General features: G+C 35.4%; 1 protein-coding gene across 1 annotated transcript in view; it reads left to right on the top strand.

Annotated features, from left to right (window-relative positions):
• GYS2 (glycogen synthase 2) overlaps positions 1-13387 on the top strand; it is a 73352-nt gene that overhangs the window by 31979 nt on the left and 27986 nt on the right. Inside the window, exons 3-5 of the mRNA XM_054443418.1 lie at positions 1014-1205; positions 2758-2940; positions 8077-8221. Coding sequence (XP_054299393.1) covers positions 1014-1205; positions 2758-2940; positions 8077-8221 — 520 coding nt within the window. The remainder of the gene's footprint in view (positions 1-1013; positions 1206-2757; positions 2941-8076; positions 8222-13387) is intronic.

The following is a 13387-nucleotide window of genomic DNA, read 5'->3' as shown; positions in this document are numbered from 1 at the left end:
GGTAGGAAATGATCAAATTGGCCTTTGAAGTCCTGCAAAATTCAGCCATAGGTGGAGTCGTAAGTGTCAATATGTAAGCAATATTAATATATTTTATTTTCTAGAGAAGCCTGGATCCACATTCAAAAAGACTCTTAGCCTCTGCTGAGTTCCAGAAAGGGTTTGAAGTGGTTTATGAGGTTGTATATCATGTAATAGGAGAATAAACATAAAATGAAAATTAAGACAAAAGAACAAGTAAATTACTATAGAAATATGGAGACAAAAAAGGAAGTTAAAACTTGGATATGCAAGTGATGATATACATACAATTGGAAAAAAATGAGAGAGTTAATTCATTAAAACTTGCAGAAGATAAAGCATTTAGGAATCAACGTCAATTTGGAGAATGTAATAGAATTATATTTTGAGTTGCTAGATTAAAGAGATAATGTATCTAGGGCAATGTGTTTAGTTAAACCTCTGGCAGCAACCATATTGGGAAACATTTTGCATCACTTTTTTTTGATAGGAATAGTAAGATAAATCATACATATTGGACTACAGAAATAGCTTTTTCTTCTAGCAGGAAATATTGTTAGTCCTGTTCCATAAAAGAAAATAAGCGACACTGGAGCCATTATATCCAACTACCCAGGTTTTCAGAGATACAAAGCATTTCATGGCTTTGTCATAAAAGTAGAGACTATAATATTAAGTCTCTTGTGACCTGTGAGTTCAAGGTCACAAGAGAGTAACTAGAGACAGATGAACAGAGATTATATGATATAGATACATTGTTTTTAAATTTAATGAAGAGCAAGAATTTGGAGGTTCTAGATGAATGGATTTATGCTCATTCCAGCTTGAGGCTCAAATAGCAGAGGCTATATGTTATCAATATTCTTTTCTAAGTAGCTTGTTTAATCTGCTATTGAGTACTACATAAAGTTTATATCCTCAGAGTGCAAATACATTGTCCTGTCTTGCATGACTTAATATCACTACATGGCTATGTGTTCTTTATATGACAGGTGCATTTTGGAAGATGGCTGATAGAAGGAAGTCCTTATGTGGTACTTTTTGACATAGGCTATTCAGCTTGGAATCTGGACAGGTGGAAGGGTGACCTCTGGGAAGCATGCAGTGTCGGCATTCCTTATCATGACCGAGAAGCCAATGATATGCTGATATTTGGATCTTTAACTGCCTGGTTCTTAAAAGAGGTATGGTTTATTACATAGTGATACAACAGAGGAGCAGCACAACTGCTTTCAGTGCCCAAGAATGATCCCATGATCTTTAAATGAGGCAAATTTTGAGATGATGCCATTATGGCTTGTCCTAATACAATTGAAAGAAATCTGAGGAAATGTTGAGCATTCTGCAAATTAAATGCCAGCCTTTGGAACAGCGTAATAATGATACTTATTACTATTTACCTCATGTCAAATTTAAATGGCACGATGTGTATCAAACACCCAATTATATTGCCCCATATATAGATGATACTTAATATATATATATAAGAAAAACATGAAGTATAGAATCTTAAGAGTAGCAAATAGCTTAATAAGCTGTTTGTTTAATAAGCTTTCCAGGTGATCCTGATGTACACTACATGTGATAACTACTGTTTTAAGTTAACTCTCCAAATTTCCCAATTCTCTGCTCAGCCTTCTTGAATGCCGGTGTTTTGCTATTGTCTCTATTAAGGAAATGAACTCTCATTGTGGAGTCAATGTGAATGTTAATATTTTGTAAGGGCAAACAAAATAAGCTGTCTCTTTGTAAGACAAAGATACGGATGCCCACCTGATTTAGAACTAGACCCTGGGGTGGAATTAGACCCCGATCTTCAGTGTGTTACAAAGCTGCTATTTGATTCTAGGCATGTTTTTTATTAGCCTCTTTCTCTCTAATTCCATATTCTTAATAATATATCAGTTAAATTTTGTTGGCTTCAAGAAAAAGAAAACCCAGATAAGATAAATTTAAAACATGGAATCATTTATTATTTATTATAAAATGATGTAATGGCATTTTATCTTTGTTTCTTAAAATCAAATATGCAAATATACACATGAAAATCATTGTATGCTTTTAGAGTTTTCAAGTCATTGAAAATCCAAGTAATTATTTATTAGAAAAAATGATATTGTAAAAGTCACTTTTTCTTCATATGCATTTTTTTTTTCATTGTGATTGTTATATAGTTTTAGGCAACATTTGCTTCTCCATAATTGGGCCACTACAAATGTAGAAGGCATTTTCAAATCTCTTCCTGGCCATTCCTTTAGCAAATATCAAAATGTACACTATAAATAAACACAAGTCTAGTCGATTAAAAAAATTTAAGTAGTTTTTTAAAAATAAGCTTATAAGTGAGTAGTCACAATTGATTCAGCTGTTCAGTGATATCTTTAAGAATTTATTTATTCGTCCAGTCAATAAATATTTTTTGAGTGCCTACTTTGCATTTATTCCATTTATTTATTAATATTCATTACCTGTTACTAATATTAGTATTTATTCTTCTGTGGATACAAAAAATCTGCTCCATCACTGAAAGAGAGGATTAAGACATAAAAATATATGGGGTTAATGAACATGCCACTGAATCCTGTATTACCTTGCTAAATATTCATGCTTTATGTTTCGACTCCTTTAAATTGCAAAATGATTTATAGACACCATAACTCCACTTATGATGTGGACCATGATCACAATCAAGTTTCATCAACAACTTTTCTGAATGCTTTTTTTTTCCTAATGTAGGTGACAGATCATGCAGATGGTAAACATGTCATTGCCCAATTCCATGAATGGCAGGCTGGAATTGGACTGATCCTTTCTCGAGCCAGGAAACTTCCTATTGCTACAATATTTACAACCCACGCTACACTACTTGGGAGGTATCTCTGTGCAGCAAGTATTGATTTCTACAACCATCTTGATAAGGTAAATATTCCTCCCTCCCTCCCTCTTACTCACCCTTCTTTCAGATTGCTGAAGCTGAAAGCTAAGTATTGATCTGTACATTTCATCTGCCAACCAGATGGCAGAAATGCCCTTTTAGCTAATCAATATTCATGATAAAGCTTCCCTTGGGTTGAAAGGCAGCTCATATAGTTCAACTTTGTTCAGAGTACACTAGAGTATAGAGGTGAGAGGCCTGATTTCTGTCCCACTTTGGAACAATAGTTCCAGAGGGATATGGTAGGAGTAAAGACTCAGTGTAGGGCCAAGGTTGGGCCCTTGTTCTAGCCTAAGGCTATGGAAGTGCTGTGAACACCCTGGATCCACACGCAGCTCTGAGTGGCAGATAGATAATTGAGATTTGAGACATACAAACTTGCACTATGAGACTTACTTTCTCTATTTCTTCTATCCTCCAAGTAAGCAATTGATTAAAAGCCACATTATAGGTTGATAGGTTCAATTTTCCCTGTAACTTTGCAATGCACAGGGGGCATTTTTGTGGGATCAAGTAAAACAGAAGTTATTGCAAACAGGGATATGGGTCCTTGGTGAACAACAAGTTATTTTTGCTCATCTTAGCAGGTTACCTGAGTCTATGACCTGCCAAAGTAATTCAGTTTTGATTTATTTCTTCTATTTTTCATGTCAATTTAGATTAATGAAGGTATATATTTTATATCATCATGTTAATAATATTAACAAAATGTTTGAGTAGTATAAATTCAGAGGTTTTGCAGATTTGGTGTCTACATTAACAATCAAATCTATTTAGTACTCTAGGGTTCAGTTTTGCTGTCAGGAAAATTAGGAAGTTAGAAAGTTGATTTTAAAAATTTCCCAGCTTAAAGAGTTCTAGGATTCTGTAAAACAGAATGTGTATGTGTGTGTAATACACAAATAATACTCAAATAATGCCACTGAAAAGTTATACTACTGTCTCAAAGACACTTAGAGAGCAAGAAAGTTCTTTCTGAAAAACTTTAACATCTGTAAAGCAATGAGTGGTCCTGATGAGCCCTTCCCTATAAAAAGGTCAGCGTAATCTAAAGGTCAAACTAGAAACACAAGCTGTACCTTTAAAATAAAATCACCAAGGAATTCAGAAAGCCTGGGGATCTGGGAGGTTCTTAGCGGTATGTAGTAATGATGGACTAATAAGGGCAAACCGGTGATCTGTGATAAGCTGATAAGCTCAACAACCATGCTTCTTGGAGAGGTGTGCACTTTGACTTCAGTGAAAGAGAAAATATTAGAGTGGCAGATTGAATATTTCATTTCAGAATTCTTGAATCTTGTATAGAAATAATTAATTTTAAAAGCTACTAATAATATACATAGGATATTTTTCTTTGGTTTTAAGGAAGAAATGCATTATAGTATATAGTTATATATTACAATTTTACCCTTTTGATGAAAGAGCAGTATTTTTCATACTGTCTTTAGATATAATCATACATCTCTCTAGTTTAAAGACCCTCACTGGTTGAGATACTTAAGTTTAGTCAGATATCTGCCCATCTTTCTAGTAAAATGTTCTATCCAGCAAAATGACTAGTAGACAACAAGCAGTCAAGAACTAGCTTTTGGGTTAAATTCATAATCATTTTACACAACAGAAGCCCCCAAGCTCACACTAAGTTTAGAATTTGGGTGACACATAAGAATACCAAATTATATACATGAAAGGCTTTTAAAAATTTAGTATAAGGAAGAAGTCATAGTTTAATCTTTGATGCAGGAACCAGGATCAGCTTCAGTAAATTCTGACTCAGACAACTAAAAATAGGGCAAATATGAGAACAAGAATAAGATAATTAAACTTTTGTAAAATCGGAAAGATTAGAACGATTTTACTCAAATTACTGCTAACTGAAAACAATTTTTGTTAGTAGCCAATTACAAAAACTGTAATGCTCGTTTAAGTTTTTAGTAAAATTCATTATTTAAAATAAGATTTTAACCATTTTCAGCCAGCGTATGAAATTTCTGAGAACCTCTAAGAATATGTCTCCAAACTCATTTTTTAAAGTCCAGTCATTGATCAATTATCCTCTCGACTCTAATGACTACATAATAAATGCTTTTTTCCCCCTAAAGCCTTTAGTTTTCTTGTTTTGCCCCTGCCCCACCCCCCCGTTTTTTTTGTTTGTTTGTTTTTGTTTTTGTTTTTGACACGGAGTCTTGCTCTGTCGCCAGGCTAGAGTGCCGTAGCGTGATCTTGGCTCACTGCAACCTCCACCTCCTGGGTTCAAGCGATTCCCCTGCCTCAGCCTCTTCAGTAGCTGGGACTACAGGCACGCGCAACCACGGCCAGCTAATTTTTTGTATTTTTAGTAGAGACGGTTTTTCACCATATTGGCCAGCATCGCCTCGATCTCCTGACCTCGTGATCCACCTGCCTCAGCCTCCCAAAGTGCTGGGATTACAGGCGTGAGCCACCACTCCCGGCCTTTTTTTTCTTAATTGTAACAGAATTTCCTAGATGGAAATCTGAGGACAGTGCCATTTGGGATTGGAAAATGGGGAAGGAAGCCATGGACAATTATTTGGTGGATTTAAACTCTTTCTTCTGATCAAGTTTTGAGCTAGTCAACTTCAATTATAGGGTCATCCACATGTGTCACTGGACTGTGTTTTATTGATTAATATGTACTTTACCCGTTTTTTGTTTTTCTATACACATTATCCAGAATTCAATAAAAAATTATGAGATATATTAAAATGCAAGAAAGTGAAAACCCATTGTCAGAAAGACCAGGTCCAGATATGTCCTATGTTGGAATTATTATACAGAAATTTTAAGGTATAATCATAAATATGTGGAAGAGTGGACAACATGTGTAAACGGATAAGGTTTCTGTAAAGCCACAGGAATCGCCACGCATACTACAGACCTAAAAGACAAGCGTGCCCCATGGGAGGAGGGAAAGGCAGAAGCATGCACACCCGCCTGACTTACCCAAGGCCTCTCACGGAGTCTCCAGGCTCTTGCTATCCTGCCGCTGTATTTGTGCATACTCAGCCTGCTCATTTAGAAAATCTATCTTCCCATCTCTAAATGTCCAAATGTTAAATGCTGTCTTATCTGTGACATGTGATTCCCTACAACAATAATAATAATTAATAATAACAATGGCTAAATTTATTGAGCACTTTCCATATGCCAGGCACTTTTCTAAACATTTGACATTTGTTATCTCATTTGAAATTCACAAAATACTCAACGGGATAGAAAACATTCTTTACTTCTTTCCAGAGTTGTTTTTCTTGAACCTCAGCTATGTCTTTACCACACCTCTAAACAAACACTTTCACAGTGGCTTTTCTTGTTTACAAGACAAAGGCAAAATTCTTAGGCTCATCTTCAGGGATTTCAGTGTTCAGGCTTGTATCTGACCAGCCTCTGTCTCTTACATTCTACATCCAATGCTACAGTCACATCAGATGTCCTGCTATTTCCTCCACATGCCATAGCATTTTCTATACTTGTTCTTTAGGGCAGCTAGCATTTCAGCTAAAAATAACTTTCCCAGAATTAAACTTTCATATCCTGGTCCAAATGCCATTTTATTCATGCAACCAATTTGGAGATAGAAAGATGAATAAGTCTTCGTCTTTGCACCTGAAAGTCTTACATTTGTAGAGTTGATACTGACTACACTTACTGTGTAGTATGAGATAATTTTGCCTACCTTCAGCCAGAGTGAATCAGTGCTGCTTTGATCCTATAACTTATTCAGACACATACTCATTTCATTTCTACCTGTTTTTTATCCATTTTCCATTAATTTATAAGTTTCCTAAAGTTAATAGATACACATAAATTGCTCAAAAAAGTTGATTAAATGAGAGATTTGGTTTCATGAATTAGACTGGCCACATAGAGCTTTTAAGAAAACTTCTGCTGATCCAAGCATGTCATATACAACCTGATTCAAACATTTTCAGAGAGATGATTCCAAATATTACAGTTATGAAAGAATGCTCTAGGAGTTTTCTTGTTCTTATCATGAGATTCCTCTAATGGGTCTCTTTTTAGTATTTTTCTCTCTATGATACCATAATTATTGGGACTAACTTGTTGATAGAGTTGAAGTCTCAATGATATAAAAACAGATGAATACAAGAGTTTATTCATTCATCAGTCAGGCTGATTAGGGATCAAATTAGGGTTCTACTAAGATTCTTAATAGCAATGTGACCTTCGACAAGTTTCTTGACCTCTAAAAGGTTCAATTTCCTTCTCCATAAAATGAAGACAAAATAAGTGTCTCAGTAGTTTATAAGAATTAAATGTTATTGTGCTTAGTGGAGTGCCTGACACTAGTGCTGAAGAGCTACTAACAATCTTCATTATGAAAAGCACCCTACTTACATAATGTCAGAAACTTTACACATTCTTTCTGTCTTAGACACTGATAGTTTCATATACAGGTGTGTGAGACACTACATTCAGTAACTAAGTGAAATGGCAAAAGCCCACACTGTTGCCAGTTATTTAAGTGATTGTTGGGAATTTGACTTTTTTTAAGTTAAACTACCCAGAAGTATAGATAATTGCATAATCTAGCACAATATCTAACTAGAGTAGCTATACACTCTTTGCAATTATACAGGGGAAATTCTATAACCAAGGAAAAGTGTTTGTCTTTCTTTTTTTCAGGTTCCCTTTCAGTGAATTAAGCATTATAATAATTATTCTTATTTTCGATGGCAAGTTTAATGTCAACTTTGTTTCACTGTTCATGGGAAAATATATAAAAGACTTTGGAGAAAGGCATTAGCTCAGTATTCCAAGATGCAGAATAAGTAAAAGTGTAATTAAAATGTCAAAAATTCAAGAATTCTATGTGATTACAGCAAGGTAGAAGCATCATTTACTTAGGGAGTTAAACTGCAGTTTAGAAGGAGAAATGGAGTAAACAATGTCTTTTAAAGTGTAAGTCCATATGTATATTGTAGTAATGGCTTTAATTCAAGTTTTTATTACTTTTTTGTGGTCATAAAATTTTACACAGCCTTGAGGTAAGCCAATTGGTGAAATGTGTGATTTTGTTTAGCTTGTGTAGAAGGGCCAGTGTTAGCAAATGTGTGTTTTATTTTTGTTTCTAACAGTTTAACATTGACAAAGAGGCTGGGGAAAGACAGATTTACCACCGGTACTGCATGGAGCGAGCTTCTGTTCATTGCGCTCACGTGTTCACCACGGTTTCTGAAATAACAGCAATAGAGGCCGAACATATGCTGAAGAGAAAGCCTGGTAATTATTATCCCTGGATCACCTATCTTTCAGTTCCAAATGATGTTAGACTGTGAGGATTTTGCTTTCCATCGTGAAGTAGTAGTTTGAGGAAAAATTGCATTCAGTTACCACGCAGCTCTTTTTATGTGTTTTAATTCTCAATTTCAGTAGGTTTGCAGGGAAACCAACTCAAAGCTATATCTGGAACATGGCTAAGTGTTCAATCTGTGCTTGTTGAATAAATGAGCTATGCTTGAAATAACCTCGGTATGACCTGGGTTGTCATAATGAGTCGGTATGTGTAAGGAAGTTCGGTTGACTCTTGTCTTTTAAGAAAATGAAAGCCAATAAAGTAGAGATTTGTGTGAGACTATCCCAGTCCTACATCTTGTAATAGTGCCTCATTGGTGCTGTGTTGGTAGAAACGTTTTATATTACCTATCCCCAGATTCCTTGCAAATTTTTCCAGGAACTATCTACAGACCCAAGCAGTGCTTGCAATGTGAAGAACTCATGCTCATAAGACATGGCCCTGTCACCAGGCCACAGCTGATTGGCCCAAAGGAAGACATCTGACATAAGCTAGGCCAATCAGAATGCTCCCATTCAAACGAGTCTCTGAATGCACTATCATATAATGGAACACGACCAATAGCTCAAAGCTATTGGTAGTGTTCATTTTTCTATTCTGTTGCACTGGATGCAAAGAAGATTAAACTATACTGAATTGTTATAAGAAGCAAAAACAGACTGAGAGAGAGAACTCGAGGTTCTCCACAGTGATTTTGACCACTTTTTTTTTTTTTTTTTTTCTTGAGGTGGAGTCTTGCTCTGTTACCCAGGCTGGAGTGCAGTGGCCTGATCTCGGCTCACTGCGACCTCCGCCTCCCGGGTTCAAGCAATTCTCTGCCTCAGCCTCCCGAGTAGCTGGGATTACAGGCACCTGCCACCACGCCCAGCTAATTTTTGTATTTTTAGTAGAGACGGGGTTTCACTATCTTGGCCAGGCTGGTCTTGAACTCCTGACCTCGTGATCCACCCGCCTCGGCCTCCCAAAGTGCTGGGATTACAGGTGTGAGCTACTGCGGCCAACCAATTTTGACCACTTTTAAAAATCATTCCTAAGGCTCAGCTAAATATTTGCCATGAGACACTCCGGCATCCTATTAATGAATTCCTTGTTATTATACTTAAGCCAGCATTAGTAGGTTTATATTACTTGCAGTGAAATCATCCTAATTAATATATCCTCATTGCTTAATTCCTGTGGTCTTGTCTCTAGTTGTCCTTTCAGATAGTAGAATGTGTAGAAGAGGTATTTCAAGGTGCTAGATTAAAAACAAACAAACAAACAAAAAACAAACAAACAAAAAAAAAACAAGATAGAAAAAGAACCCAACTAATTTGAACAGTGGCAGCATTAAGAACCTATAGTAGCCTTTTTTCTTTCCAAGGATTCTCTTGCTTTCGCTTGGATTCTTACTCTCATTCTTCTTTTGGGAGTTTATTCCATCAATATGTTCATTTCGGGATCTAGAACTAGAAATTCCATTTGACCCAGCCATCTCATTACTGGGTATATACCCAAAGGACTATAAATCATGCTGCTATAAAGCACACGTATGTTTATTGCGGCATTATTCACAATAGCAAAGACTTGGAACCAACCCAAATGTCCAACAATGATAGACTGGATTAAGAAAATGTGGCACATATACACCATGGAATACTATGCAGCCATAAAAAATGATGAGTTCACGTCCTTTGTAGGGACATGGATGAAATTGGAAATCATCATTCTCAGTAAACTATCGCAAGAACAAAAAACCAAACACCGCATATTCTCACTCATAGGTGGGAATTGAACAATGAGAACACATGGACACAGGAAGGGGAACATCACACTCTAGGGACTGTTGTGGGGTGGGGGGAGGGGGGAGGGATAGCATTGGGAGATATACCTAATGCTAGATGACGAGTTGGTGGGTGCAGCGCACCAGCATGGCACATGTATACATATGTAACTTACCTGCACGTTGTGCACATGTACCATAGAGCCTAAAGTATAATAATAATAATAATAATAATAATAATAATAAATGTTCATTTCTCTCTTGGATCTTCCTTTTTCCTGTCTACAGTATCTTTCTCTGAGCTCACAAAAATGCTTTCTTTGTTTTTGCCTATTCTAAAATGAAAATTTCTCTTGAGGTTTCTACCCTGCCAAATATCACACCATCTCCTCCTTTCTCCTGCTACCAAATATCTTGTAAGAGGAAACCGTAATTGCTAGGTTCACTTACTCATTAGCCCCTGGGACTCTGGCTTCCAACCTCCAACTCTGGCCTAAAATTGCGTTTCCAAAAATCATCGAATTCAGGGTCATCTAATGTTTTTTATTTTTCTTTGTATTCTCTAGCATTTAAAGGCGGTGAACATCTGTTTCCATTATTTTTCATGACACTGCACATTCTACTTTCTTTCCAGTATAATCTTTTCTGGTGCCTCTAATCATTTTTCTACTTTCTTTTACTTTTCAAAGTGGACATTCTCCAAGATTCTATTCTAGGTCCTGCTTTCTCTATATACTATTTTCTTAAATTTTTGTTTTCTTAAGAATATAGCTATAGAGTAGTGGTCAAAGCATGAGCTTTTTGCCAAACTGCCTGTATTCAGTACCAAAAATGATTTTATGTTGAGTATACGTTACTAGCTGTGTGACATTATAAAAGTTACTTAAGCTCTCTGTGTCTTATCTGCATAATGTGGATAATCCTTTCTCTTATCTGGAATCATTGCAATGATTCAAAGAGTTAACATATGGAAAAAACTCAGCTCAGTGCCTGGTACATTGTAAAGATTTAGAAAATATCAACAATTATTATTTTGTATGGATCACTATCTAGATTTTCCCCAAGTTCTCATCTATTACTGAGTGCCCACAAGCTAGCTTTCTCTGGAAGTTCTACCAGAAACTACAAACACTGCAATCTTGTCTTCTTCACACTTGCAGTAGAATCATGTGTTGGCTCTGATGGAAATTGTGAAATCTCTGAACATTTTGTGGCTGAAGAAGGTCAATGGACTTTTAGTAGATCATTAAACATAACAAACCTTCCCAAGAGCATTCTGAAAAAAAAAAAAAAAGGATCACATAGTGTAACTATGACTTTGTATTCCTTGATTTTTCTTGAAGTCTTCCCTGATTAAAAGTTTAACTACAGCCATTACTTGTAATGCTGAGGGCACAACTACAGAGCAAGAGGCAAATTGTCTGGGTCCAAAACATGCATGGGACCAGATATTTTCAAAATATCACTACATAATAATTGGTAAAAGCTTATATTTATTACTATATCATTATGCTTTCGCCATAAGTTTGACTCAAAATAATTTAAGATGTTGAAAAGATGATATTTTCTTAAAAATATTGGAGAGAAGGCAGTATGATAAGTTTACTAATTACAGATACAAAACTGAATACAACATATGCCTTAAATATCCTATGTTGCTTTAAAAACATTTGTCATTTTCCCTTTAATATAGTCATTAACAGTGTTGCAATTGTTGATTTTTGAGCCCATGCTAATACCTTATTATGAACTCTAGCTAATACCATCCTTTAGTCAACGTTTTGCCTCTGTGTTGGCGTTGCCTAACATCAGAAAGGTGGGTAACATTGACATTGTCTTCTACTTGGGAACAATAGCAAGAAATTAGTGACCAATGTTGCTTCCAGGGAAAGGAAAAAATTATGGAACAGAAGTGAAAAGGAGATTTTTCAAGGTCAATATTTTGATTTTTTAAAAATTTAAATGATATGAGCATAAAACTTATATACACTAATTTATTATGTAATAATTCATGTACTTATATGAACTAATTAAATTAAATTAGCTAATCAAATTAATTTAACTAATTTAACATCATTTCCTAGTTATTTTACTACATTTTACTATGATTTTAGGTTATTTGTATATAGTAGTGCAGTAATACCATTATATGTTACTGCACACAATTATATACAAATAACCTAAAACCTATAACCTATATAATGGTGCAGTGACATCCATATATATATATATATATATTTATATATATATATATATATATTTCATGGATGGAAATACTATAATGGTGTTACTGCACTTTTCTTCCCAACTCTGCATTTACATTGGTAGCTTGAAATCAGTCGTGATGGGAATATTTACACCTTGGAGAAAGGCAAATACTAAAATTATCTCTCTCTCTTTCTCTTTTTCTCTCTTTTTCCTGGAGTACTCTTTGTTAAATTTTACCAACATATGTCTGCACATAGGTCTGTGCATATGAGATTATTCTGTTATAAATATGGATATTAGAAGACCTCATTGGCCTAACCCTTTAGGCTAATAAACAGACAATTTCAGGACACAGATCTTTTTTTTATAATTGTTTGTGAAACAATTTAGAAAATTGCTGAGGATTACAATCCATAATAAGCTGGTATCCACACACATTCTTGCTTTCTATAGCTTTTTGTACCGTACAGTTGTATGACACCACTGCATCAAAAGGGTGGAAACTCCTGAGCCAGGCTGCTTTGGTTCTAAATCCAGCCTCTGTTACTCTGTGCTTACTTGACCTTGGGCAAATGACTTAATATTCTGCAGGCCAGTTTCTTCATTTGTAAAATGGGGACAGTGAAAACAATTGACCTCATAGGGATTTTAAAAAATTATTATATATCAAATATAATAGGGCCTGGCACAAAGTGAGCCCTACATAATTGCTGTAGAAAGATAAACACATTTTAAGATGTAATTGTCATACTATACGAATCACATTATATAGTTCATTTAGGAATTATTCACATGAAAGCTTTCACTGGAAACCTTGGCTACTTCAAATTGATTCTACTGTGGCCATGTATGTAAAAGAGTATAACAAATGTCAGATTACTTAATAAAAACTCATAAAAATCAGTAAGTTTTTATTTTCCACAAAAAATGACCAAAAAGCCTGGATTGATTTTGTGGAACCATATGAAAAAAATAGCCAGCTAACTGTAAAAGATTCTTTTTTTTTTTTTTTCTTTTGAGATGGAGTCTCGCTCTGTCACCCAGGCTGAAGTGCAGTGGCGTGATTTCAGCTCACTGCAACCTCCACCTCCTGTGTTGAAGCAATTCTCCTGCCTCAGCCTCC

The sequence above is a fragment of the Pongo pygmaeus genome, chromosome 10, assembly GCF_028885625.2.
Source record: "Pongo pygmaeus isolate AG05252 chromosome 10, NHGRI_mPonPyg2-v2.0_pri, whole genome shotgun sequence".
Taxonomy (NCBI): domain Eukaryota; kingdom Metazoa; phylum Chordata; class Mammalia; order Primates; family Hominidae; genus Pongo; species Pongo pygmaeus.
The sequence above is the reverse complement of the archived record's forward strand: the minus strand, read 5'-3'. Positions and strand labels throughout refer to the sequence as shown.